We start from the raw sequence: 27,779 nt of genomic DNA, 5'->3' as shown, positions 1-27,779 counted from the left end.
TGGTAGGGAATTATTGTTTATTTTGTTGAAATCTAGTTCTGAGTTTTTCTACTTGAAACGTGTTTTCCCCAGGACACTGACCTATCCTTTAATTGTTTGGTGCGAGGCATGTTAGGGGGAGGGGCGTTACTTGTTTATTGGAACAGCGCAGTTAAAAAAAAAAAAAAAAAAAATCAACCTAGGCTAACAGTTTCAAGGCTCCCCTAAAGATGTATCCAAACAGGCAGCCAATCAGCGCTTACACAGCTTTTTCTGCTTGACTCTTTTAAAGGGACAGTGCCGACAGTGTTTTAACACATTTAAAGAGATCCGCTCTCTAAAAACAGTCTGAAAATGGGGGAGCCTTCCCCTATTTCGCCGGTATCTGGTCTTAAGAGTCTCTAATGAGGGGCACGCAGTGTGTCTTCTGGGTTCTCGGCGTGGGCAGAAAGGAGTCAGCAGCAAATAGCTGGGTCACTCTGCCAGCCCCCCCCTCAATTTCCCATTGTACACCTGGGTCACTGACAATGGAAGCTTCCCCTCCCCCTACGCCTGACTCTCGTCCCCCAACTCCCCAATTTAGCTCCATTTATTTGAAGTTTGCAGATTTCTGTGGCGCGCACTCCGCGTCGCGGGCCGCCCAGGTGACGCCCCCCATCCCCGAGTGGCACCCTTTCCCGTGGAGAAGCCGAGGGGCTAACTTGCCAGGACTGGCAAACGTTGGAAATTTGGGAGAAATCACTCTCCCTCGTCTTAGTTCAAGTCCCCTGTCCCCAGCCCCCCCGGCTCCCCAAAGCACGCCAAGGGCCATTTTCGCGCGGCTCCACTTTGGGGTTTTCCAAAGTATTTTAATGATCTAGTAAAGGAGCAGCCGCGCGCCTCGGCGCCGGCTCGAGCCGCCCAGCTCTCAGCGTGGAGCCCCGGGCCCGGCGCTTGGAAGCCAGACCGGGCGAGAGTGAGGCCCGAGGGCGGGGCGGGTTGGGGGCCGGGCTGGAGTCTGGGGAGGGGGTCGGGGTCGGAGCCGAGGGGGAGGACAACCGAGAGGGGAGGGCGAGATAAGGGCTGGGCTGGCGCGGGCCGCGGCGGGGGGCGGGGGGGAGCTGAGGGGCAGATAAGGGAGAGGGACGTGGCGGGAGGGAGCGAGCGGCGACCGCTTGGGGGTCTGCGCCCCCTCCCATCGGACGCTGCCGCAGCGCCCCCCAGCCCCTAGTGGTCCCCGCCGCGGGGAGCGCCGGTCAGATCCCCTTTTTCGCTGGGGCGAGGAAACCAGGGTGCCCCCAGCCCGATCCACGTCGCCCCCCGCCCCGGGGACAGAAAGAGAGGCTCGCGCCCCCGAACGCCCCCAGTTCGCCCGCAGGAGCAGGCAGCGGCTCCGCGGAGGCGGCTGCAGCGGGGACTGCCGCGGCCGGCGCTGTCAGGGCGTCCCACTCTGCCGGCCTGGGCCCGCCCCCGCGTGCGCCGATTGGCCGAGGCGACCATCCATCGCGGGACGTTGCCGCCCGCCGCGCTCCCTCGCCCGGGTAGCCACGTTCGGTTGAGCTCCAAGTAGACCAGCGGCGGCGGCGGCGACAGCGGTGCTGGAGGCGCAGAGGGCGGCGCAGGCGGAGCCAGGCGGGCGCGCGAGCGAGCGGAGAGCGGGCGGCCGTGCAGGCGGCGGCGGCGGCGGCACCCCAGGCCGAGCCGGCGCGGAAGGAGTTCCAGGGCGATGGGGCCGCGGCCGGGGTTGACGCTTTGACAGCTGGAAAGAGCGCGGAGCCAGCGCCTGGGGGGGAGGGAGGGGAGCGCGGCGAGGAGAGCGCCAGCGAGCGAGAGAGCGAGCGAGCGCCGGGGAGGGGGCCGGGAGCGAGGGGCAGCTCGGGAGAGCCGGAGCGGTAGCGGCGGCGGCGGCGGCGGCGGCGAGGCTCGGCGCCCTCTTCCCTGTAAACCATGTTTGCCAAAGGCAAAGGCTCGGCGGTGCCCTCGGACGGGCAGGCTCGGGAAAAGTAAGCCCTATTTTGCAAGTGGCGGCCGCGCCGCCGCCGGGCTGCGGGCGGGCGGTGGGAGGCAGGTGGGCGGGCGGGCGGGCGGGGGCCGGAGGCTGCTGCGCCCTCAGGTCCCCGGGTCCAGGCGCCGCCTGCCTGGCCCCTTCCCCGAGGCCGCGGCGGGCGGCGTGGGAGAGCCCATTGTTGGGAGCCGGCGGAGGTTGAGCGATCGGGGAAGGGGCCGCGGGGGGAGCCGCCGGAGGGGGTACTTGGTGGCCGTGGCGCGGGCCGGGCGCGGGGGCCCGCGGTGAGTGGTGGGCGAGGTCCCGCCAGCGAGCTTGAACGCTCTCCCCAGCCGGGCGCTCGCCGCGGTGGCCGCACTTTGCCCACCGGGCGCGGGCAGGGGGCGCGTGGCTTCTGCAGCCCCGAAGCCTCCTATTGTCCGCCCGCGGCGTGAGGAGTGCGTGCCGGGGGCTTTGTTCGGCCGGGAGCGCTCTCCCTTCCCTGCTCTCGGCTTCGTCACCGGCTCCGCGTCCTCGGACGCCGGGCTGGGCAGCGACGGTGGCGCCGGGTTGGCCCCAGGCTGGGGGCACAGTTGTTTGGGGGGAGGTGACGAGGGTGGCGCTTTGCTGCCCTCTCCAGAGCGCGCCAAGCACCCGGCGTCCAGGGTCGAGTCTCCTCGGACCTGCAAAGCTGGCGAGAGCGTAGCAAGGAATGGGTCGGGAAAGGCAAGGTGGCTGTGGGGTCGAGTGCCTCGCGAGTTTGAGGAACCTAGGTGGGTTTGCCCGCGACGCCACTTGCAAGTTCAAGTTTGGGGGCTGCTCTCCATCCCTCACTGCTTGAGGTAACGCGATCCCTGGTCCCCACCCCCTAACTGTTCGCACCTGGCGGCCCTGTTTGGGGTGAGCTAGCTGCTTACCTCCGGTCGGGGCCACAATGGGACGGCGCAGACAGGGCTCGAAGCGTGCCGGCAAGGTCCTGGAGAGCGCCGGTGGGATCTGACGCCTTTTCCTTTCTCTCTCTGCCCCCTGCCCACTTTCCAGGTTAGCTTTATACGTCTACGAATATTTACTGCACGTAGGAGCACAGAAATCTGCACAGACCTTCTTATCGGAGGTGAGTGGGACTCCCCCCAGCATCCAGTTTCTTGACACCCCCCCTCCCCACTATTCTTAGAGCCTTTGTTTTCGGGAGCAGCCACTGTGGCCACCATTTTGAATTTTTATCACCTTTTGGCATTTATTGTTAGTTGGTCTTCCCAGCCTTTTAGCTCTGAGAAGCCCCCAGCCCGCCCCGTCTCTGCTCCTCTTAAGCTGCCTCTGCTCTTATCTTTCCAGATTCGATGGGAAAAAAACATCACGTTGGGAGAACCGCCTGGGTTTTTGCACTCGTGGTGGTGGTAAGTTTGTGTGATAGTTTTGCATGTGTGTTTGTTTTGTTCTGAGCCCTGGGTCCAAGTGAACAAAGAAGGGAGGCCTGGAGCAGGCCCTCCGCCCTGTGGCCCTCCGCGTTGCACAGAGCGGGGCACCTCGAGGCACTCCGGCCCAGCTGGCCAAGGAGGAAAAGGGCAGAAGAGGATGTTACCTAAAGTTCTGGGGGAAAAACGACAAAACTGTCTGTGGTGTTGGGGTAGAAACTCCTTCCTTTTACATCTCATTCCGGGGCTCTAGGCAGGGAGTTTGAAAAAACGTTGGATGATTTTTGTCAATTCTGCATGTTGCTTTAATTAGAGGAGTGGGGGTGGGGCGGCGTGGAGGGGATACCAGGTCTGTTTTACAACTAGCCTGTCCCTTCCTTTTTCTCCTCGGAACTCACAAACTTAAGAGAGGACATTTACCGGGGCTTTTTCCAGGCACCCTGAGAAAAAGCAAGAAAGGGTTGCCACTTCCTTTAAAGATACTGATTCAGACTGACTGGTCCTTCCTTTCCTCTGGGAGCTCCCCGCCCCCCCTCCCCCACTAAAACCACAAAGTGTTGTTTTACGCAGAACCTTAACTGGTCAGAGTTGACCTCACAGTGTCTGCAGTTAGGGGCTCCCACTCTCTGTGACTCTCTAACCAGGCCTCTGTGTCCTTTGGGTGTGGGGCCACCGCAGGTCTGGTCTCTGTGTTGGGTATACGACAGCCAAGAGGGAGCTTAGGGTCAGCCGGAGCCAGTTGCCCTAAGTATATGACCCGGGTGTTTTGTGGGACTGACTGGTGGAGTCTTTGACATCCTTTTGAAAAAGAAAAGAAAGCAGAGTGGCTTTTGATATTTTGATGAAGTTCAGCAAAACGGTGTGTCCTGTCTGCTGTCGGTGTGTCCTGTCTGCTGTCGTTGGGATCTTAGCGGGTTTACCTGCCAGCTCAGGTTACTGTTTTAAGTCTCTTAGAACAGCAGGAGGATGAAGTGTCTGTTCTAACTTGTGCAGAGAAAATGAGTTTTTAATTACTTCTGCCAACCTCGGAACTGCGGGTCTTGGAGGCATTTGTGTGGCGGAAGGATTCCACCTGTAGGAGTGGGTGATAGGCTTTCTGTGGCTGTTTTTGGAGGGAGTGTGTGGATGGGGTTGGCGGCTCTGATCGGGTTGGATCTTGTAGAAACTTAGGTTTATGATTGAAGGTTACTTAGGCTTATGAGTGAAGGGGCCGGGGAATTTGTAGTGTTAGAAACCTTTAACGTGTGGAGGAGGTAATCAGATGTGTACGGTTCCAGAAGACAGAAAGGAATGTTCTCTAGCCCCCCTCTGCAGCTAGAAGAAGTCCTGATTTTCCTGTTATATCCAGAATCTCCTGAAACTTCTCCTTCCTTGTCTCAGCCGCAGGAACGTAGAGTCTGTTGTGTTAGGCCCGGGTGGTGGTGGCTTCGAGTGGCTGTGGTACTGTTTGGTAGAAGTTGGTTTGTGCGATTTAACACTGAGCAAATGACCCAGACACTCTCGAGCGAGAGGAAGCAGTGGAGCTTGTCCGGTGAGGGGCAGGCTGCATTATTCACACCTTGAGTGAGATGCTTGTCTGATGACTTGCAGAGCTGGCTGTTCGTGACGAGGACAAGAGCATTGGACCAGGAGTCAGACTTTGGTTTTGGGGCCCACTTTACCCTTTCAGCTTGTTCTGTCCCTGGACCTCGGGCTCCTGATTTGGAGAGTTTCCTAGGTCCCTTGTTAATGTCAGTGACAATTCCGTGTTTGAATAGGGCTTTCTTGGTTGACATAGGACTTGTATGTCTGTTCTCGTTTTAATACAGAATGTTGGAGTGACCATACAAAATCTTTAGTTGGGGGTGAGGCAGGCATTTCTAGGCCTGTTTTCTTCTTTCCCTTTGCTGACAGGTGCTTCTGTGAAGAGGGCCCTCTGCTGCAATGTGAAAGGACTGGATACTTGGTTGTCCATGACCTGTCCTTTGCCTAACTGATTTGTGTTTTTTGGTGCATGGAGGGAGGAGTGGTTCTTGCATTAGAATTCCTTGAGGGAGGGCTTGGGTGGGAGTGGGGTGAGGTGGGAAGGGTGGAGGTGTGGGCTCTGGGATTGAGAACCTGTGAAGTTCCTATTGCCAGAGTCTCCCAAATTGCTGCATATATGAATCATAGTTGTGTTCTGACTTTGGCACTTGAACCTTTTTTAGGATATGCAGCCATTTTGGTTTGGGTGGTAAAAAGGAAACAGATGAGAACAGTATGGATTCTCGTCCACATTTGCGTTCGTCCTCCTAGGGCATCCATGAGTAGGTTCTGCTAACCCCTTTGAGCTTCAGTTGCCCCCTGTGTAAAGTGGAGAGGAAATTGCCTACCTTACAGTATATGGTAGACACAAGTAATACGGGTGTGAGGCATCCGGCACGAAGTAGGTATTTGATATATAAGAACTGTTACTGCCATTACTAATGGCTGGCCTGCCAGAAGAAGTTGGACGTGTTTTGTTTTCTAGGCTGTTTGCCCAGTGAGAGCTGATAAGGTGGGATTGAGCCTTTGGGAGACCTAGTACTGTTAGCGCCATGCATTGTGCACTTGCCGTTGTATACACAAGTAATAATTAGTAACCTGACCTTATTTTATTTTCCTCCTTGCAGTGTATTTTGGGACCTTTACTGTGCAGCTCCTGAAAGGAGAGACACTTGTGAACATTCAAGTGAAGCAAAAGCCTTTCATGATTATGTGAGTAACACATTTTTAATCCTAGCAATAATTACAGGGTTGGATAGCTCTAACTTCTCTAGTATGAAAAGCAAATACACAGCCAGTTTGCAGTGGTCTTTATTTGCTCCTTGCCTTTCTTTCTGTTCCCCTGCCCACCTCTCTGCAGCCCTCCCAATGGTACCCTTCTCCAGCAGTGTTCTAACTTGGTGAACGGTGTTTCATAATGTTGTAATTGTGCAAAATGGTGTCGATATCTATCCGGAGAATTAAATGGTGTTGTACAGGACTCAGAACTATGTGAGACTTACGTTAAGAGTGGACAGTTAGCTGAGAGGGGACTAAGACTCTTTAGTGTTGGTTTAAGAAGAAATTGTAACAAACAAAAGCCAATAGGAAACTTGTATTTTGGAGTTGAGTGAGAATTTGGTGGAATGGACTCTCTTGCTCTACTTTCCAGAGAGCGATCTTTCAAATTATGGGCGGGGGGGGGGGTGTATTTGGTGTGGGTGGGCTCATACTGTATCTGCTAGGACGATTCGTACTCTGAGATCCTCAGCTAGTTCATAATCTTGTGGCCAAAATATTCTTGTGAAGATAGTTAACATCATCAGATTGTAGTTCTTTCTACCCTGTTACTCACTTTCTACCTGGATGAGTTTCTTAAGATTTATGAAATTACGAGAGAGTTGTCTGCCATCTATTCATCTCCCATAGCAGTCCCCTTCAGGAAAAACAAACAAACATGGGTTTCAAACCTGGGTTGGAGTCACACTTGATGATCTGATGAAATGGGTTAGGATCTGTCTTGGGGAGATGGAAGAGGATGTGGCTGAAGGTCTTCCAAAACCTCTGTTTAGTTCTCCTTGCTAGTCCTGTAGACAGTTAAGCATGTCCATATAGCAGGTGATCTAATGGTCTTGCTCTTCTGCGTGCAGTGGGTAGGAATGGTCCTGGGAAACCATGGGTCCTTGGGAGTTGGTTTGCTGAATGTCGTTGGGTCCTACCTGCTTGGCCCAGCCATTTGAGTTCCCTGCATGTGGAGGTGGAAATTGGCTAGGAGACCAGACCCATCTGGTTGTTTCACAAGTGGCCAAATCCCATGATCACCAATGTCTTCATGGTGAAAATTTCTCCTGTAATATGAGGAGTTAGAGACTCAGGTGGTGGCCCACTGGTTTTGAGAATGTTCAATGTGATGCAATTTTGTTGTGAATGAAAAGTTAATGTTCTTGGAATGTAACGCTGAGGAAATTGAGCAGTTCTTGTGCCCTCTTCAGGGCTGAAAAAGAGAAGCTGATGAATGGTACTTCTGGTCTGGTAAACTTACATGGTCATGAAAGGGAGAGGTCACCGGTTCACTTATGATGTGGTTCTTCTGGGAAAATCTCATGGTGATGATAAGGTTTCCTGACCTGGATGTTCAGGGAGGCTAAGAGGTACACAGTCATATAAAAATAGTTGGTGAATTTGACCTTTCTACCTAGTAGAAATCTCTGCATGGTTTTTTTCCTAAACCTGTGAACAGCCAGCACTGTTGCTAGTTTTTGACTACTATGCAAATAGTTTCATTTTAGAATCTGGGGATGGGTGGGTATGTCTGTTTCAGTCTCTTGATGTAGTATATCTATGCAATTTTTTTGCCTGTACCTTTCAGAGAAGTTAATGATTTTAACCAAGTTCGGTGCTCTATAAATTTGAGTCTTTGGCAACTTGTGGTGTAGTCTCCCATCTTGAAACAATATGGCGGCCGTGAAAGTTTGCACATGGGTTTGCTTTCAGTAATTTGCTGAGGAATGGCAGTAGAATTGTATAGAGATCACTGAGGTTGGCGTTGACATTTAGAAGATGCTACTAAGAGATGAGGTCACCCTCATTGAGGCCTACACTTCATATGTGTGGGGTGTAAAAACCTTTTTTCCTGAATTGGGCTCTACCTGGTATCATGTGGCCTGAGAGTCAGAGCATGTGGGAGGAGGGATGGAGTGATGAATGGGGATTATGAAGGAGTTAAGGGGTAGCATTGAGTTGGAGGGGTGACAGCAGAGAAACAAGTGGAAAACTAAGAAGAACTTGAGAAAATTAGGAAAAGGAACCCACTTTTCTCTTTGTCTTTCTCAAGTCTTCATCTAGTCTCTCCCTTCTTGTGGCTACAGTCTAGTTAACCTTCATTCTTTCTGGCTAGAATGATTGCAGTAGCTTCTTGCTGACTCCTTTCTCTTGCCTGGAATGCATGCCTCTCTTACCCATTCAGATCCTATTCATCTTTTAAGACCTCCTTCTTGGAGGAATTATAAGATAGTTTTCTGCATTCTCTGATCACCACTTCATCTCCATATCTATAAAAACCACCTATACAAAGCCTCTGTTGGCAGCTTTCCATGTGCCAGGCCACTCTGCTAACTGCTGTGGGTTCGGTCCCTCATACCCTGCCAGAGACCCGATGAAAGAAGGCTTGTCGTTCACTCCATTTTGCAGATGAAGCAGCTGAGGCACACAGCGGTTAATTCGCAGCTGGGAAGTGGTAGTTAGAATGCACACACATGGAGTCATGACTGACTCTGGAATGGGTGTTTCTAACACCCATGGCTTGGCCCTGCAGGCCCATGGCAAGTACCATTTGTCGGTACTATTCCACCTAACTTCTCACTTAGGGTTGTCTTTCTGGCGACAGCCTATTAATTTTTTCCATGGTTGAGACCGTGAACTATTCATCTCTGTAGCTCCCACAGTACCTTCCATGTAGCAGGCACACGTGCTGATTGTATGAAGGAGTTAGGTAAGAATGAGCAAGTCACTTGGGGTCAGTGAGCCTTGGCTGGTGTTCTTTTAGAGACATAATTGTTGCGGGTGCTCTTGAACAAGGTGATTTTGAAGTCAATTAACTAGTTGCCTTAACTCCTTTTTAGAAAATCAAATAGAGTGTAAATAAGTGTCTGTTGACTGACCTTCTGTTTTCTATCAAGGAGATCCAGAGATTCTCAGGGTGTGGGGAGTTTGTGCAGCCCAGATACCAGACCCGTCTTCGGTGGGTAGGAAGTGCTCACAGAGGCAACGGGAGCATTGGGGGAACTCATGTCTGGAGTGGGCTTTTCTGATAAATTGGTTTGCATTAAATCAGAAGAGGTCCCCCGGGTCATGGGAGGAGGGTCACGGTCCCATTGTAATTTCCTTGCTGTTACCCTCAGGCCAGAGCGGTGCATCTCAGAGTGTTGACAAAAGCCCATGGGATCCCACTGGGGCATCTCTTTGGGTTCTCTTAGACACTGTTGTCTGGGTCCTGACCTTTTGTAGAGTGGACACTTTCAGCTGCATGAGTGTCTCTTACTGTGCGCCCAGTGGTGTCCTGGCCACCTTCTCCGCTTTGACTTTCTCCAGGGTGGACCTGCAGGCAAGTGTCTTTGGTGCCTTCTCAAACAACAAGCAATCCTTTTTCTCCATGTGGTAGCTAATTTTGTGTTTTCCTTTTGGTGTCAAGAAATGAGTGGAATTTGGAAGGCCAAGAAATGAGTGGCCTTTGAGCCAAAGAGACTAGAGAATAGCGATGGATTCTTACACCACACATACCTGCTGTACTTTTTTATAACATGTTTTCATGTGTGTGATTGTGGCTGGGCTTTGCAGCTGCCGTGTCGGTTGGGTTTTGTTATAAAATCTCACTCCCATTTTACAGATGAGGAAACGGAACCCTAGAGTTTAGGTGGCTTGTCCAAGGGCAGGCAGCCAGGTGTTGGCAGAGCTGAGACTAGAAATCCTCCATCTTTCTAGTTCTGCCTCTCAGCTTTTATTGACACTTATTTGATAGAGAATCCCTGCAAAACAGAGGGGAGGTATTTGCAGTTGACCTGAAGCATACCTGGCACCGGGTATGCTGGTTGGTGCCCCCCGACATGTTCACTGAAGAAATGAACTTAACAGAATTGAACGGAAGCCCCTGCGAGGTGAATTGCGGAGTCGCTGGCAGAGGCGAGACCTGAACTCTGGGAAGGGGGTTTGTTGTGGTGCAGCGGCTCTTAACCTCTGGCAGGGAAAATATGATAAAAGCTATGGACAGTATTTCCAGAAAGCCCTCATAAAGGGGACTTTGTGCATGGTTTCAGGAGGTTCATGGACAGCTGCTCCAACCCCAGGCCCCTCTGATTCCCAGTGAAGAACTTTGGGAGTGAAATGGACATGGAGTTCCATGACCTTGATGAATTTTCCTTGCTTGCCTCAGTTTCCTTCCTCTGAAGACCTGAGTTCCCTTTCATCTTGGCTGTTGTGTGCTTCACCTCAGTGAGGCTGGCTCCCTGGCCCTGTCCTCCCACCCCAGCAAGACTCTGTTCTCCCACCCCAGCAAGACACTGCTGACTCCTGCCTCAGCAGAGGGGAGACTTTGCCTTGAGGAGGGTTGGTTAAAGTAGGAAAGTGCCCCAGAGTCGTGGGCGTGGGCAGGCGCTGAGGTATTTGTGGCTGTGTGGCAGGGGTCCAGCGTCCTTGGTGGGTTTGAAATAGCAAAGTGATATTTGAGAGGGCTCTCCTTGGATGTGCTGAGCTGAGGTTCCTGCCAGGCAGGGAGTGTCCATGCCTGCCAGAACCCTTTCGGGGGAGGGGGACGAGAGGGTGGCAGTGCAGGCTGGAACAGGTGGAGAAGGCCTGCAGCTGGGCTGCAAAGAGCTGGGGGAGTGTGCTGCCCTGTGATAAGCCAGGCTAGCTATCTGCCCAGAGGTCCTGGCAAGTTCACGGCGTTGCCTTTGGCTCTGACCCTTGGCACCCTTGTGTGGCAGATTAAAAACACAAAACACACACACTTTTTTTTCCCTTCTCCCCCATTCCCCTTGGAGCATAGGCTTTGGGTTGCAGCCCCTCTTTAAGCTCTAGTCCTGTTTTCTGCAATTCCTCTTAACCCCAGAGGCTGCCAGACTCCTCCATCGGTAGCTAATTAAACATTAAATGAGAAACTGGAGTTGCATTTTGCCAGAACCCTAGCAGTGCAGCCACCTTAATGGGTTTCGAGTGGCGGCAAGACCCCAAATTGCAAATCCTTGCCCTTTATTTCAAGGCAGGAGGTGGGGCGGGGGGAGTGGTGGGGACCCAAACAAAGTTTTTGGCAGTGGTCACTTCATTTGAACTCCCGGACCAGCAGTGTGCACCAGCCTTTCGCATAATGCCATCTTTGTTAGCTAAGCATTTGCAAACTTGGACCAAGAGTTAGCTCTGTGCCAGACAGCACTCAGAGGGAGCTGGGAGACACCCAGCTCTCCCCACAGTTCCTTAGGTCGTCTCTATTTTGTGAGGGAGGCAGGGTCTCGAGTGGGGAACCCCAGTCAAGGGTGCCTGGCCCCCTTCCCACGGCTTCCCTGCCTCTGTGTGTGAGTGTGTGTGGTTAAGCCTTAACAGGGAGAAGTGGCAGGGAGGTGTGTGTGCTTGGGGGTCTGTCAGCCAAGATAACAGAAATGTTACACTAGCTGTAGCCTTTATAATAGTGTCTGAGGGTTTAGAGTATTTAGAAAAATTAATCTTTTTTAGCTTGGTAATAATTCTGACCACGGCACAAGTGCATTAGACGATTCACATAAACTTCTTTAATACATGTTGCTGGGAGCTCTTAGAGCAAATAGACAATCACGATTGTTTGTTTTTGATTCGCTGGGGTAATGGGTTTTTTTTTTGTTTTGTTTTTTCTGAGATGGAGTCTCACTCTGTCGCCCAGGCTGGAGTGCAATGGCGCGATCTCGGCTCACTGCAACCTCCGCCTCCCGGGTTCAAGTGATTCTCCTGCCTCAGCCTCCTGAGTAGCTGGGATTACAGGCGCGTGCCACCACACCCAGCTAATTTTTTGTATTTTTAGTAGAGACGGGGTTTCGCCATCTTGGCCAGGCTGGTCTCGAACTCCTGACATTGTGATCTGACTGCCTCAGCCTCCCAAAGTGCTGGGATTGCAGGCGTGAGCCACCGTGCCTGGCTGGTAATGGGGTTTTTTGTAGCCTTGGCAAGATGAGTTTTAGCAATGTTTCTGTCTGTGTTCTGCATTTCTTTTCCTGGGTTTTGAATCCTCTGGATTTTAAAGGGTGTGGGTTCTGACTGGTGGCTTGGACTCCCATGCGAATTCTAGTCTCCACTCTGTCATTTCTTGGCTGGAAATGGTCAGGGATCCTCATTTCCTGCCTGGGAGCCTCAGTTTTCCCATCTGTAGAATGGGGGAATGCTGATTCCTTTGCATAGTGGTTGTGAGGGTTAAGTAATATAGTCCAGCCATCCGTTAATATCCAGGGAGGATTGATTCTAAACCCCCCACCGACCGTCCCTGCTGTCATGTCTCACCCCTGCACCCCCTCAAGGGGCAGAGCTGGCAGTCCTGTCACAGACTGGTACTGATAAATGCGTCCCTGAGATGTCTGTGCCGCTTATCTGTATTGGGCAGAATGGTCCTGTCCCACTCCTGCGTGTGGCCACTGCATGGCTAAATGGTAAGGCCCAGAGGGCATGCAGCTTGGCATCAGTAGGAATCTAGATTTGCATTTCAGCTTCATGTCCTTGTTAGCTGTGGGGGCCTTCGTTTCTCAAGGTCCATCTCTTTACTGTAAAATAGGCTCAAGGGTTGTCCTGGCACAGCCCACCATGGGGACGGCCTTGAGAGAGGCATGGAAAGCTGTCCAGGGAAAGTTGGTTATGCTGTGAAATCTTTTGTCATTGTTAACGGGGATGAAATGAGGAGGCTTGCACTGTTCTCTTTGGTATGTATCCTGCCCTGGCAGGTGCTCAGACTGTGCCTGATTTTTTTTATCGTATGAGGGAATCGCCTTTTATTGTATGTGGGAATCCCTTTGGATTCCCACATACAATAAAAAAAAAAAAAAGGAGCCTTAAGGAGACAGTGAGCTTGAGAAGGGAAGTGTCAGCCATGGCAGGTCCATGGGAAGCTGGTTCTGGCCACGTTGGCTTCTTTTTCTTTTGACTTCCTGGGGTGACCCTGAGGCCTTGATCAGTCGGCCCCCAGACCAGGAGAATAAGACACTACTGTATTTTGAGGTTACCAGGCTCCTACTATGCTCACTGTCTAGTTGAAGAGACAGATGCAGTCCAGGATGAGATGTGGGCTTAGAAAGAATTGTGTGGAATGATCTTGTTTTTCTAAGAGACCAAGATACAGTCAGTGTGGAGTTGGGGGGGGTGCGGTGGGGGGAGGTAAACAGTCCCACCCCTGTGTTGTAACGAAATATATATTTATCCTAGATATAAATAGCAGGATTGCAGGTGATGGAACTGGAGGTCACCTACTGTTCTTTCAAGTAGCTAAAGAAACACGCCCAGAGGGAAAGGTGCCCTGCATGAAGTTTCCAGTAGAACTCAAACCTGCAAGCCTAATCATAGTCCAGGATGCTTTCTTTCCTTTGCCTTGTTGCAGTTACAAGCTGTGCAAACATGGGCCCCTTAAGTAACCTCTGAGCCTCAACTTCCCCGGGTGGAAAACGGGGTTACTAAAGTATACCAGGCTGGGCGCAGTGGCTCACGCCTGTAATCCCAACACCTTGGGAGGCTGAGGCAGGTGAATACTTGAGGTCAGGAATTAGAGACCAGCCTGGCCAACATGGTGAAACCCTGTCGTTACTAAGAATAGAAAAATTAGCCGGATGTGGTGGTGGGCGCCTGTAGTCCCAGCTACTCTGGAGGCTGAGGCAGGAGAATAGTTTGAACCCGGGAGGTGGAGGTTGCGGTGAGCCAAGGTTACATCACTGCACTCCAGCCTAGGCGATAGGAGCGAGACTCAGTCTCAAAAAAATAAAAAATAAAGTATAGCTTTATAAGGTCATAAAGATTATTTACACACATACACACCATATGTAATAGTGCCTGGCACAGTGCAAGTTCTGCATAAACGTGTGCTGTCATTTTTCTTTTTTAAATTTATTTTTAATGTTTTGTAGAGACGTGGTCTTGCTTTGTTGCGTAGGCTGGTCTTGAATTTCTGGCTTCAAAGGATCCTACTGTCAGGGCCTCTCAAAGTACTGGGATTATAGGCGTGAGCCACTACACCCGGCCTGTGCTGTCATTTTTCTTACCTCACTTCCGGCCTGGTCTGAGTCCTGGCTTCCTGATGGGCAGTGGTCTCAGTGATTGATAACAAGGGGCCAGCAGAATGACGCTGGGGTGAGAGATGTGTGCCTGTGTGAGAGAAGTGTGAACCATCATGGGCTAGCTCACCTGTTGATCAGCTCTCTGGATCTCTGGGTTTCAGGTACCCTTGGGGGACTGTGGGGGCAAGTCACATTATGTTCTCCCCGCCCCAGTGATTGGAGGAGCAAGTCACATATGCAGCTTCCAAACCAGCGCTGGTGCTTGTGAGGATGAGAAAAGAGTGGACACACAGATGCTCCTGGCCTGTGCCTGGCCTGAAGTTGCCCCATCACTGTCCATTTTCTCCTCTCCTAGTGACTTCTCATTTTCTAGGAATCTGGAACAGGTGCTTTCCCCAGCCACTTTGGCCTCTTCACCATGATTCCGGCTTGGTATCGTACCACCTGAGAGGGTTTTTTCCTCCCCTGCCAACTATTCTTCTGTAGAGCCAATGCTAGCCTGGAATGTGGCTGCCTCCACCAGGCCTGCCAGGATGACTCCTATGGGAAGACATCCCTCTTCTGGTTTTTCCCCAGGAACTAACTCTGTAACTCTCCTAGTCGTTTGTTACTAGCTGCCTGGAAGGAGAGTTATTTCAGTTAAGGTTGTGTCTCTTCCTTCCCCTTTCTGGAATGAAAGCTCCTTGAGGGGAGGAACTTTACTTGCCCTTTCTGCCACCCCATTCCTGGGGCCTGTTGCCAGTCTTGAATGCGTTCTGGGGTCGGTGAGCAAGGCTCTGAGCCTTGAGAAGTGAGAAGGATTTGATTCCTGCCCAGGCATCAAGTGTGTTAAGTACTCGTTTTAATGAAGATGGACAAGGGGCACATGGTGCAGCATTGTTTGTAAACTGTGAGCTGTGACACATTAGTACATCATGAAACCAACTTAGTGGGTCATGACTGGTAATTACCAAAAAAGAAACAACCGTATTACACAGAGTAAACACAAGTATTGTTTCCGGAAATGTCTGTTTTCAGTGATTTATGTGTGCATATAAAAGTATGTGTGCCCTGGGTTTGTGTTGTAGTATTTGCTTTTTTTGTGGGCTGAACGCAAAGTCAGAAGGCCACTGGCTCAGAGACAGCTGAGACTGAATCTTAGTTCCTGCAAGTTAAGTGACTTGGGTCAAGTGACAAGCAATTGCTGAGCCTCAGTTTCCAGATCTGTACTAGAAGGAAATGATCCATACCTTAGAGAGTTCTCGGGGAATTGTCCCCCCACCACATCTTGTGCTTTCAGAGTGGTGCCTGGCGGGCACTTGGTACCTTTGTCCCTGTAGTTTGCTGCCATAGTCTTAGTGCATTGAACGCACAGAAAGTCCCAACAGATCCTTGTTGAAGGCAGTGTAAGCAACAGCTCCCATTGGAGGGAGTGGGGCTGCGGCCTGGACCGCTCTGGAGTGGGCGCGGGAGGAGAGGGTCTGAGAGCGCAGGGACACTCTTAATAGCGGAGTCCATGTGGCTCTCTAGGCAAAGCTGGAGAAGTTTGCAGCCTGTCCCTGCTGCCTGGCTGTGGGGCAGCTCCTCCTGCCTGTCTGTGATTGAGGTGGGGGGGCGGTCCCTTGCCCCTGTGGAGCTTGTGTCTGAACAGGGCTCAGGCAGTGGCAGTAGTGAGAATAGGTCGTAAGGCATCCTGTCTGACCGAGGTTGACCCAGCCTCCCAAATTCCCTGTCCCCTCCTGGTGACAGCTGTTTGCACAGCTTCCAGGGCAGGTTTTGTGTCCCCTGCTCTTTGTGTGTTTGGGTGAAGCGCCTGACATTTCACTTCTGTTTCACAGTCCTCTGACCTTAAGAAGCACGACTGCTCCCTGGGGCCGCTGCCTGAGGTTTTCCTCTGATCCTTCTTTCCCAGTCACAAAAGGCTGTTTGAGAGAGAAGGCAGTGGGGGGGAGCAGGTCTCTCCCACATTCCGGGATACTGCTGCAGCACTTTGAGCTCTGAGAGGGGCAGAGCGTAGCTTTACAGACCGGATGGAAATAGCAGATGGTTGGTGGGCAGTTATTGCCCGGCGCCCGCTGCCTGCCGGGCGTTGCCGTTAGATGCAGTGTTGTGGGCCGTACATGGGATTTGGACTTGGATGACCAAGGTACAAGATCTGATTCTTTCAGATGGCCTTGGGTAAGTTGTCTGGTATCTGCAAAATGATAGGAAACAGTGGCCAGCTTTTTTCTGCCCCTCCAGCTTTTTCGAAGTTGGGTGAGAGCATGTGAAAATGCTTTGTGAGTTGTGGTCCCCTTTGAGAAGGCTGTTTCAGACGTGCAAGAAGAAGGAGACGCTCAGTTTCCAGATGGGGACACTGAGGCTGGTGACACAGCAAGCCTGGGGCCACCACTGACTTGAGAAAACCTCCACCTAAGAGGCTGGCGCCCGTGTCTGTGTCTGTGCCATCCTTTAGGAATTTTGCAGCTTTCTTTGGGAGAGGCTGAGAGCTTCCTGTGGCTTTGGCCATCCAGCCAGGGCTGAGGGGGCAGATGGCCCAGTGGGCAGGCCTGGTGCCGGGCGTGTGCGCACTGCCGGTCTTTGCTCGCCGGCTTTTAGAAGGCTTCCAGTAGAAAATGTTATCCTCTCTCTGGAGGCTCTTCCTCTTGGCAGCGCCGCCCGCCTGCCGGCCAGATCCCACTCGGAGCCGGCTTGTGTTACGGGCGACGGCCCTGGCCCACAGCTCCGGGCAGGGCTCTCCACGATCTCCGCGCTGGTGAGCCGCTTCAGAAGGGGATTTTACAGCATGACAGGGAATTTCAGCCACCACGTTATCTCCGAATTGGCCAATTGATGGTTTCAGCAGAGCATTTCAGCATCGGGGAAGCCAATACAATTTGAGTTAGTTGTGATGGCTGCCACTTTAAATACCGCAGTGAATTTCTGTCAGCGAGCTAATGCGTGGAATAGGGAATTGCAGAAAACTTGATCATCAGAGTGCTTCAGTCGATTCTGACCCCAAGCTACAGAAAATGAACTTAAATCTAGTTGACTGTCGCCACATACTTTCTTTGGTGTTATTTTGCTGGCAGCGTCGTCTTCAGAGGGAGCTGGAAGAGAAGAGACTAGGAGGAAATCAGGATGTTTGCCTCGGGTGCCCGGGATTTTAGAGAGCGACAGTCTTCATGGGAGATTGACCCCTGGGAGTTGGGGTGGTGAGTTCTTGGTGAGGGATAAGTTTCTAAACGACAGCATTATGGCTTAGTAATAATGAGTTTTCTATTTAACAAAGCAAACTAGTGCTTATTGAGCACTTACTGTGTGTTCAGACCCTTAAAATGCATTCTTAGTTATCTCCCTATTGGACAGTGTAGGGGATAGGTATTCCTCCCATTTCATGATGGAAGAACTGGTAACAATAGCAAACAGTTATTGAGTGCTAACTGTGTGCCAGGCACTGTTGTTAAGTGCTTTAGGTTTTTTCTATTGTCATACTCAAAACAGCCCTGTGGGTTAAGTTCTGTTATTCCTGTTTCGTAGAGAAGGAAATGGAGGCACTTAGAGGGATTCAGTCATGGGCAAGGTAGACTTAATAAGTTTATCTTCTTAATTTAAAAAAAAAAAAAAAAATTTTTTTTTTTTTTTTGAGACAGGGTCTGGCTGTATTGCCCAGGCTGGAGTGCAGTAGCATGATCTCGGCCCACTGCAGCCTCAACTTCCCCAGGCTCAGGTGATTCTCCCACCTCAGCCTTCCCAAGTAACTGGGACTACAGGCATGGCATGTGCCACCATGCCCAGCTAATTTTTCTATTTTTTTTTTGGGAGAGACAGGGTTTGCCATGTTGCCCAGGCTGGTCTCAAACTCCTGGCCTCAAGCAGTCTCCTGCCTTGGCCTCGCAAAGTGCTGGGATTACAGGTGTGAGCCACTGTGCCCGGCCCAGATTTGGCATCTTTTCTGTCTCATTAATTGATGACCCCCTGCCCAGCCTGGAGTGGTTTGATGCTGAGGCTGGCAGGACCAGGTGGGTCCTGAGGGAGATGAGCCAGCTGAAGCCTGGCCTGGGCTCGTAGGGTTCCTGACTGGTGCGGTGCTTCTCTGTGGGTAGAGGGATTGGGCTGGTTTTTAATGACCTCGTCCAGGAAGAAAACATCTTGGCTTTGGGACCTATGTAACTTAAAAAAAAAGGTTTGCTATCTCTTCACTTAAAAGGCTCCCTTTTATTAAATCTCCTACCACCCCCTATGGACTCCCGGCTTGAAAATATTTTATTTACAAAGAGATTGCATGCATTGAGTCACCATTAATTTTAATGAAGAAATGTGGAAAATGAGAACTATATAGCTGCTGATGAGACTTTCTCATCAGCTCAGGGGAACCAATGTGAGCACACCAGGTTGGTAGAACAGAATTCTAGTCAACAGAAAAACATTGGAAATTTTAGTTCCATTTCAATTGAGGCAGACCCGATTCTTCTAGAACTTAAAAAATATTAGCAATGCCTCAAGAGCCCCCAGTGAAGTTTTCCAGAAACCTGGTTAGAATCCTTAGGCAGGACCCACCTAGCAGTGGTGCCTTCTCACTTTGTCCTGGCGTGGCCAGGGTTGACCTCTGTAGAGGGACATCCCTCATGTTTCCCCCAGGACTGAGGAAGGTTAGAATGCAGAGTTCTCTCTGGAGTTGGCTGAGCCCTCTTTAGGCCCATCCATCCCTGCTCTCCTGGCTGTGCAAGCAAGGCTTCTCTGTTAGGGCAGTGCAGCTTGGAGGGTAGACACACTGGGGGTGTGAGAGCCTGCGTGAACAGCTCCCATCTGCAGAGCCTCCTCTCCCTACAGATATATCCCAAGGCAGGGGTCCCATATTCCCTGCGGTTCTGAGCTGGCATTACCTGCAGCAGATGGATCACTGGACAGCGAGTCCGGAAATCATCCTTCTCCACCAAGCTTTCCCACTTAATAGCTTGGTAACCTTTGACAGATGATTGTCTTCTTTCTTTCCTAATTTGTAGCATGGGGACAGTGAGGGATACAACAGCAGTTTCTGAAACAGCAGTGACCACCATTTACTGCATTTACCCCAGGCCAGGCACTGTGTGTGGGCATGGCATTTAATCCCTGTAACACACTGTAAGATAGGGGCTGTTATGACCCCATTTCTCAGATGAGGAAGCCAGGGCTCAGAGAAGTGAAGGCAAGAGCCCGTTGTTATGAAGTAATAGATAGTAGAGCTGGGATTTGAACCCAGGGGCCCACTCTACCTTTGAGCCATGCTGCTACTTTGACAAACTTTTGGATGACTTTGGGAGATGGGGACCTTAGGGGAAAATGCACTTTGAAAGAACTGGATCATTTCAGTAGAAACCTGTAAACATGTGTCTTAAAAAAAAATGTCAGTGACAGTTTGCTTCTCGGTGAGATGAATGCAGATAAACCTATTTTGACTGTTAACTTATTTTGTTGCTTAAAAGCCAGCGACATGTAGCGTTGAATTTATTTTTCTTCACAACATTTAAGTGTTTGCCACTTCTTGAGTGATGTGTGTGAATTTGGGAATTGCCTGTACTTTGGGAATGGAGGCCGTTGCTTGTATGTAATGCTTTTGCCTTAAGAGGGACTTTTGGGAAGGCTTGTTCTGGCTCGGGGCCTCGCTAAGAAGCGACTCGAGTGCAGCAAGGGTACCTGTATCTGAGGATATCGATAGAGCTGAAACTCGCTCTGAAGTTGGGGTCATGGTGGAGAGCCGATCGCAGGAGTCTTTGTGACTGGAAGCCTAAATATTTATTCTGTTCTGTCCCTAATGAAAACAAATTGTCAACAGTTGTTCGGTAACTGACTAAATTAAAATCTGTAATTAGTCAATTAGATTAAAGAGTTGGCACAACCTGATTGTATCATGCTGGTTAGGTTATTAAGAGAAAGGGTGTGATTTTTAATTACTGAATGCTAATTTTGACAGTTTCAAATAGAAACAGACGTGTTTTTCCCCTCTTTCCCTAATTCTGAATGGTTTGGAAAGTAAAGACACTCAATGTGTAAATGATGTTTTTTTGAAGGAAAATAATCCGAGAAGGCCCTTCTGTAGAGTAGGAGGGATTTCAGCAAAGAGCCCACGTTGGATTTAGTTGAAAGGGTTAGTTGGAAATCCTTCCTTTCTTGAAGAGGCATGGCTTGGTTTTTGGCAGCTTCGTTTTTGCTGTCAATGAGAGGTTGGATTTCAGCTTTAAGCAGTCGAATCATTGAGTTCTTTTTAAGGGTCTCCCCGATTCTCTCAACTTCAGGCTCTTTTCTGGCCAGTGCCCTGGAAACTATAAGCAATAGTAAACAATCCAGGGAGGAACCCCCTGCGAAGGAAGCCCAGTGGGCGCTTTGGGACACCAGCACGTGTGAGTAATCATACCCAGTGTTGTATCAAGTGTCTTCTCATACGCTGGCATCCCAGGAAGATGGATGGATGGAACAGACGTTCTTACTCATGGAATAAAAGTTTTGCTGACTGCCTGAGGAAAGCTGAGAGCTGGGGAATGAGGTGCCCTGGTGTGGAGGGTCAGGGGGAGAATGTACTGGGGGTGGGTGCTGACAGGCAAGAAGGAGGGCACTCCTGTTAAGTAGTAGCTGGGGATGACAGGAGAGAGGCCTCTTGCTTGGGAGGAAGATGGGATCAGAAAGTAGGGCCAGTTCAACTGGGTGAGGTGGTGTGCGCCTATAGTCCAGCTACTCAGGAGGCAGAGGCAGGAGGATTGCTTGAGCCCAGGAGTTGGAGGCTGCAGTGAGCTATGATCTTGCCTGTGACAACACAGTGAAACTGCATCTCTTAAAAAAAAAAAAGTAGTATCAGTATATAGGTTGTGGATTGAAGCCAGCCAGAGAATTTAGCATGATTAGGGTAGATGGGTTTGAAGATGGGGCAAGTCCTTCTTCCCACTTTGTTTTTCTGGCGGTTGCTATGTCGTTGCTTCCCCTGCTGACACTGGAATATGGGATATGAGCAGCCTTGGAACTGGGGGTGAGAACACCTGAGCTGCTTCCAGCCATGGGCCCCAGTACAGTGTGGATCCCCTCATTGGCCAGAGGGACCATCCCATCTCCCCGTCCTCCCCAGCTCCTGGGAGCTTATGATGTGGACCGCTCTGTAAGGTGCTGTGCCCATGGGGCATTTTATCTGAAGGATAAGATTTGTCTGAAGGATGTCAATCGTAAGAATAGGCTCATGGGCTACTGCAAGAAGAAGGCCACCCAGTCCTTGCTTTTCCTTGCACAAAGGAAACCCCTCCTTCTGTGGGGAGTGAGGGGTTGAAGCTGTAACCCCAGGCCCCTGACTGCCCACTGGACAGCAGCATCCCTGTCTTGAGAGAGAGCCACCCTAAACATCTGTGCCTCTAGAACTGCACTGAACCACACCGCATGTTAACACACAGTCTCTGCTTTCTGGATGGTTTTCTTGTGGGCTGAGTCTTCCATGATACTTTTTGAAGCATCAGTTAAAATGGCCTTTAGCTTTCGACATGCAGTATTTAAAGCTGTGGGTGATCCAGAATGGGTCATTTTTCTTTGAAAAAGGAAGCAATTTTACTTTTTGTGTCTGATGAATATGGGGTGCTGGGGAACCAAGGTACAAAGAACGAGAGCTTTTGAAGGTTAAGCAGCCTGGGTTCTAATCCCCACAAGAGCCTCCATCCACAGTGTAACCTGTGCAAGTTGATTAACCTCTGAGCCTCAGTGTCCTTATCTGTAAAATGGGGATTGTACTCAACCTGCAGTACCGCTTTGAGATAATGAAGCAGAGCATGTTAGAAGATATTTCAGGAATGAAAGAATGAGAGGCTGAAAGGAAGGTATCTGTGCTTAGGGAGTGATTCTGGGGCGTGTTTAGAAACACGAATAAGTAAGAGGAGTGGAATGAAAAGCAGGAAGTATTTATGAATGGTGGACTGGGGTATGTTCTGAATTTGGAATTCCTCCTTCAGACTCAGGATCCATAGCCAAGGTTAAAGAAACCCATAAGAGGGGGTGTGTGTGTGTGTGTGTGTGTGTGTGTGTGTGTGTGTGTGTTTGGGGTTGGGGGCAGTGGTAGATAGAAGGGAAGGGACAGTGCTAGGAGAGAGAACATTTTAAAAGCTTCCCCACTGATAGATTTGTAGCCCTGGGTAAATAGGGAAGCTTGTAAAACTTGATTCATTTTCTTCCTGAAGTCTGTTTTTGGTGGGGAGCAGGGGTGAGGACAAAGACAGCTAAGGGAACCAAATGCTTTTAGGTTAGAAGTGTTTATATGTCCCCAGCACAAGCCATGTCCTTGAGAAGGGCCAGGGACGTGTTTCATCCTGCTCCCTGTCCCCAAACGATCTTTCTCTTCCTAAGTGCCAGCTTCCCTAGTCCATCTGGGGAGGGACTGCCCACTGCCTGCCATCAGGGGCTGTGCTCAGGCCTCATCTAGGGATCTGTGCTCAGGATGACTTCCTACTTCCTTCCTGGCCCGCGGTTTGGTCTTTTCTTGTAGTTAGGAAGTATGTCCTTCCGTGTCCCTGCCCAGGCCTGCTCTGAAGACGTGGACAGGCAGCTGGGGCCACCAGTAGCCAGAGAGGAGACAGGGTGTGTCCACAACTGGAGTCCCATGTGAGCTGTTCAGGAATTAGAAGCTACTGCTCTTGGAAAACTGCTGCAGAAATGAAAAGGTGGACAACGGGGAGAGGTGAGAAGGTGATGGGCCTTGTATGTTGGAAAAAAAAAATTTAGAGGGACTTAACGGAATATTTCTGTGTTTTGAAATAAAAATTATTTGGGGACCTAACATTAAAAAGATGTCTGTGTATTTTTATTGTTGGGGTGGAATGTGAAGCCTGAGATTCCTGGGCTGTAGTTAGGGAAGGGCCAGTTCTCTGCCTTGGGGCCTTTGCACAGGCTGTTCTCCCAGCTTGGAGCACTTGCTGCCATTCTTTCCTTCTCAGGGAACCCTGTTTATTTTTCATGTCTCAGTTTAGACATCACATAATTCTAAGATGCTTCTAATAATCTTTGGGCCTCTAGGGGCAGAGCCCGTGGTGGGTCTTGTAAACTGAGGCTCTGACGCTTGGTGGATCCTCACTCAACATTTGTTGGCTGAAAGAGTGATCGGGGGGGATCAGGAGGCTGCCCACCTCCCAGGGCCTGTCTGTGCAGTCTGTGCATTTGAACGGCTCCCTGAAGTCTTTTTAAAGCCCTTAGAACAAGTCCAAGTTCGTCTGCTCAGTTCGAGCCCTGGCCTTGCTGGTTGCCTTTCTTGTCTGAAGTAGGTCTTTGACACGTCGATGGAGCTTCAGATGTGAAGTGTCCTCAGAGGTGTGTGGGAAAATGCTCTCTGTTCAGTTAACCTAGCCTTTTGACAACTTCTGAGGCCTCTCGGGCTAGAAGCCCCGTGACTGTTCTCCTGCCCAGTTCTTGCTTTTTTTTTTTTTTTTTTTTTTTTTGAGACGGGAGTCTTGTGCTGTTGCCCAGGCTGGAGTGCAGTGGCGAGATCTCTGCTCACTGCAAGCTCCGACTCCTGGGTTCACACCATTCTCCTGCCTCAGCCTCCCAAGTAGCTGGGACTACAGGCGCCTGCCACCACGCCCGGCAAATTTTTTGTACTTTTAGTAGAGACGGGGTTTCGCTGTGTTAGCCAGGATGGTCTTGATCTCCTGACCTCGTGATCCGCCCGCCTCGGCCTCCCAAAGTGCTGAGATTACAGGCGTGAGCCACCGTGCCCGGCCGGTTCTTGCTTTTTATAAAGGGGATTGGGGAGTGGGGTGGACAGGGATGTGATCCTGGAATCCAGAACTCCATCACTCAGCCTGTGTCTTAGTGGGGTGTTAACGGAGGATGATGGAAAATAGCCCGCTTCTGATTTCTCTCTCTCCCTCATAGCTGTGTAGAAATATTTGATTATTGAACCCCCTGTAATTCAGGGTTGGTGGCGATTTTATCAGGCCATACAAGTCTACAGTTGACCTTTGCATTATCTGAGAAGAATTGCGTTTGCTTAGCCAAGGATAAACAAGATTCCAGTGTGGGTGGCTTAGGGCTTGGAGCTGTGGTCTCTGCGTGCAGGGTTGCTTCTAATTGTGAATGTCTCTTATCTGTTCTTCAGGGAGGGTCTAGCCATGCTGTAGTACAGGGACTTCTTTATTTCTTTTTTCTTTCTTTTTTTTTCCTTTTAGAGACAGAGTCTCGCTCTGTCGCCCAGGCTGGAGTGCAGTGGCGCGATCTTGGCTCACTACAACCTCCGCCTCCCGGGTTCAAGAAATTCTCCTGCCTCAGCCTCCCGAGTAGCTGGGACTACAGGCTCACGCCGCCACGCCCGGCTAATTTTTTTTTGTATTCTAATAGAGATGGGGTTTTACTGTGTTGCCCAGGCTGGTCTCAAACTCCTGAGCTCAGCCAATCTGCCCGCCGTGGCCTCCCAAAGTGCTGGGATTATAGGCATGAGCCACTGTGCCCAGCTGGGGCTTCTTTCTTTTCTTTCTTTCCTTCTTTCCTTCTTTTTTTCCTTCCTTCCTCCTTTTTTTTTTTTTTTTTTTTTTTTTTGTCATGGAGTTTTGCTCTTGTTGCCCAGGCTGGAGTGCAATGGCACGATCTGGGCTCACCGCAGCCTCCGCCTCCTGGGTTCAAGTGATTCTCCTGCCTTAGCCTCCTGGGTAGCTGGGATTACAGTCAGGCGCCACCACGCCCAGCTTATTTTGTATTTTTAGTAGATAAGGGGTTTCTCCAAGTTGATCAGGCCGGTCTCGAACTCCCGACTTCAGGTGATCCACCCGCCTCAGCCTCCCAAAGTGCTGGGATTACAGGCGTGAGCCACTGTGCCCGGCTGGGACTTCTTTATTTCTAAGCCTGCCATCCAGGCTTTTCCAAGGGCCTGAAATGCTTACTCCCTTTAAACAACTACTTTCTGCTAAAATGTCCTAATAGTATCAGTTTAGGAAGATATTTTATCCAAAAATCCACCGATAGGTCATCAAAGATATTTGTCTTTCTCAGATATTCATCTAATCTGTCTAGTCTTCCATTCATTAAATATTTGATGCCTCTGCCATTTGGCTAGGAAAGCAAAGACACCAGCAAATCTTTTGCCCTCACAGAGCTCATAGACTATTTTCCTCCCCTTTATGTGGGGTTTATGTGTTTTTAAAATGCTAACTGGCTGGGTGCAGTGGGTCACATCTGTAATCCTAGCACTTTGGGAGGCCAAGGTGGGAGGATCGCTTGAGCCTAGGAGTTCAAGACCAGCCTGGGCAACATAGTGAGACCCTGTCTGTAAAAAATAAGAAATAAAAATAAAATGCTTACTGCACATCTGTATTTTTTACTTATTTATTTTTCAAGACAGAGTCTCGCTGTGTTGCCCAGGCTGGAGTGCAGCGGCACAGTCTTGGCTCACTGCAGCCTCTGCCTCCTGGGTTCAAGCAATTTTCCTTCTTCAGCCTCCAGAGAAGCTGGGATTACAGGTGCCTGCCACCATGCGCAGCTAATTTTTGTATTTTTAGTAGCGATGGGGTTTCACCATGTTGGCCAGGCTGATCTCAAACTCCTGACTTAAGATGATCCACCCACCTCGGCCTCCCAAAGTGCTGGGATTGCAGGCGTGAGCCACCATGCCCAGCCTAACTGCGCATCTTTAAATATAAGATATATCCTGTTGGTTCCAGCTGACTTGTCCCCTAGGAAGGTACAGGAATGCTTCCCAGCGTCCCCTCATGAGACTGGGGTCACCCTTCCCTGGCTTGCGTCGGCACCCTGTCTCACTGTGCTGGCCAGCTCCGTTATTTTTGGACTTGTTGCTTGGACTCACTGAGTTTTGCTTCCTCCTCTGTACAGTGGTGGTAAAGGATACCTTTGTGGTGCTAGCGTGGGTGGGTGCGGACTTGGTTGAGCCAAATCATTTGAGGGCCTCAGTGAGGTGCCCCACCCAGGTGGGGGTGAGAGTTTGGAGAAAGTGGTGATCACCTTGGTGAGAGCACAAACTGGAGATGTAGCTGAAACAAAAATGTCCTTATAAGGCTATTATTCTAGCAAAAATGTGTTAAAAATTGGTTATTGGAAACACAAATCTACAAGGACATAAACTAAAAGAATGAAGACTATACTGACTCTCTCTCTCTCTCTCTTTTTTTTGAGACGGTGTATCGCTCTGTCACCCAGGCTGGAGTACAGTGGCGCGATATCAGCTCACTGCAACCTCTGCCTCCCGAGTTTAAGTGATTCTCTTGCCTCAGCCTCCTGAGTAGCTGGGACTGCAGGCGCACGCCACCACACCCAGCTAATTTTTGTATTTTTAGTAGAGACGGAATTTCACCATGTTGGCCAGGATGGTCTTGCTCACTTGACCTCATGATCCACCCGCCTTGGCCTCCCAGAGTGCTGGGATTACAGGCGTGAGTCACCACTTCCAGCCTCTCTCTCTGTTTTAAAAGTATTGGAGTCTTACCTTGTCACCCAGGCTGGAGTGCAGCCTCAAACTCCTCCTGCTTCAGCCTCTGAGTAGCTGGAATTACAGGCATGTACCACCATGCCCAGCTAATTGTCAGATTTTTTTTTTTTGTAGAGGGGGTCGTGCTGTGTTTGCCCGGCTGGTCTCAAACTCCTTGGCCTTAAGCAGTTGTCCTGCTTTGGCCTCCCAAAGTGCTAGGATTACGGGTGTGAGCCATCATGCCCTGCCTAATATACTGGCTTTAAGGAAACTTTCAGGGGCCCACACTCTGTCAGACTTGACTTAATTTTTCTAGGCTTTACCAACAGGCTGTGGTCACCTCTGAGGCACAGGTGTCAGCCACAAGGCCACCTTTTCCGGTGAGTCAGCGAGTTTGTCTGGAATACCCCTCCCTAGGTGAGAGCCGGGGTCCTGGGCTGGGACCACGATGGGCCGTAGCCTCTCAGGAAGCCAGAGCTGGCCCTGCAGACTTGAGGTGCAGATGGCTTCTTTCCCCCTCCCGTTTTCTTTTTGAAAATGTTTTTAACTAGGAGCATGTGTCGGCACGGCGTTCTTTCCACGAGGACAGAAGCTGTCACTGCACGCAGCAGAGACACTGGTTCTGATCCAAAGCCGATTGTGGCCTGCTTCTGGTCTAATTATTTGGCAGGCCAGGTGCTGGGGTTCTGTCCAGGGTGTAATCAAGACTCAAGCATTTGGGCATGGGGGTGAGGAGGAACCATGGGGAGGGGAAGGAAAAAGGAGGAGTGGGGGGTGTGACTTAGCCTGTCCAGACCACAGAGCGAGTCACTCCTCCTGGAACAGTGGCTTCCGCTGCTCTGTGGGGAGGGTCTGCCCGTGACCTGGTGTGGGAGCTGAGGCTGCCACCAACTTGGGCGCCCAGCCCAGACCCTAGGAGAGGGAGGAGCCTGGAGCAGCCTTTCCCTGGCGAGATTGGCCACATTCCATTTTCCTCTCTGACCAGAGAGCCCTCTCACCCCTGGGGGTACAGGCTCTTTCTGCTAACAGAGGCCTCCTCCAGCCCCATTGTCCCCACTGTGAGACCAGGAGTGCCCCTTTCCTGGCCCCAAAAAATGAGTGCGCTCCCAATGCGAGGCACAGAGTGAAAGCCTCGTGTTTTAGGACAGTGGGTGAGAAGGACTTGATGCACCATGTTCTTGCAGGAAGGGCAGGGACGATACTGCCTTGTGCTTTGCCTGGCACATGGTAGGGGCTTAGGTATTTGGGCGAATGGAGTGATGTCCAGAGAAAGCAGAACTTTGGCTCGGGCAAGGAGTGGG

The 27,779-nt window shown here is 50.7% G+C and overlaps 1 protein-coding gene across 30 annotated transcripts in view; it reads left to right on the top strand.

Moving 5' to 3' along the window:
* The first annotated feature begins 846 nt into the window (after positions 1–846).
* The window catches only part of SSBP3 (single stranded DNA binding protein 3), a 181,222-nt gene continuing 154,289 nt past the window's right edge, over positions 847–27,779 (top strand). For 5 of the 30 annotated variants that reach the window (XM_063613170.1, XM_055234831.2, XM_055234833.2 and 2 more), the window contains exons 1-4: positions 1,500–1,961; positions 2,984–3,056; positions 3,278–3,339; positions 5,988–6,072. In XM_063613170.1, the coding sequence (XP_063469240.1) occupies positions 1,906–1,961; positions 2,984–3,056; positions 3,278–3,339; positions 5,988–6,072 (276 nt within the window). In that variant the 5' untranslated portion in view covers positions 1,500–1,905. Of the gene's footprint in view, positions 935–1,496; positions 1,962–2,983; positions 3,057–3,277; positions 3,340–5,987; positions 6,073–27,779 lie in introns of those variants that run through there. The other 25 variants (XM_055234829.2, XM_055234827.2, XM_055234824.2 and 22 more) reach the window with 11 other exon arrangements.

The sequence above is a fragment of the Symphalangus syndactylus genome, chromosome 19 (assembly GCF_028878055.3).
Source record: "Symphalangus syndactylus isolate Jambi chromosome 19, NHGRI_mSymSyn1-v2.1_pri, whole genome shotgun sequence".
In the NCBI taxonomy this organism is placed as follows: Eukaryota; Metazoa; Chordata; class Mammalia; order Primates; family Hylobatidae; genus Symphalangus; species Symphalangus syndactylus.
This window is presented reverse-complemented; position numbering and strand designations above follow the sequence as displayed.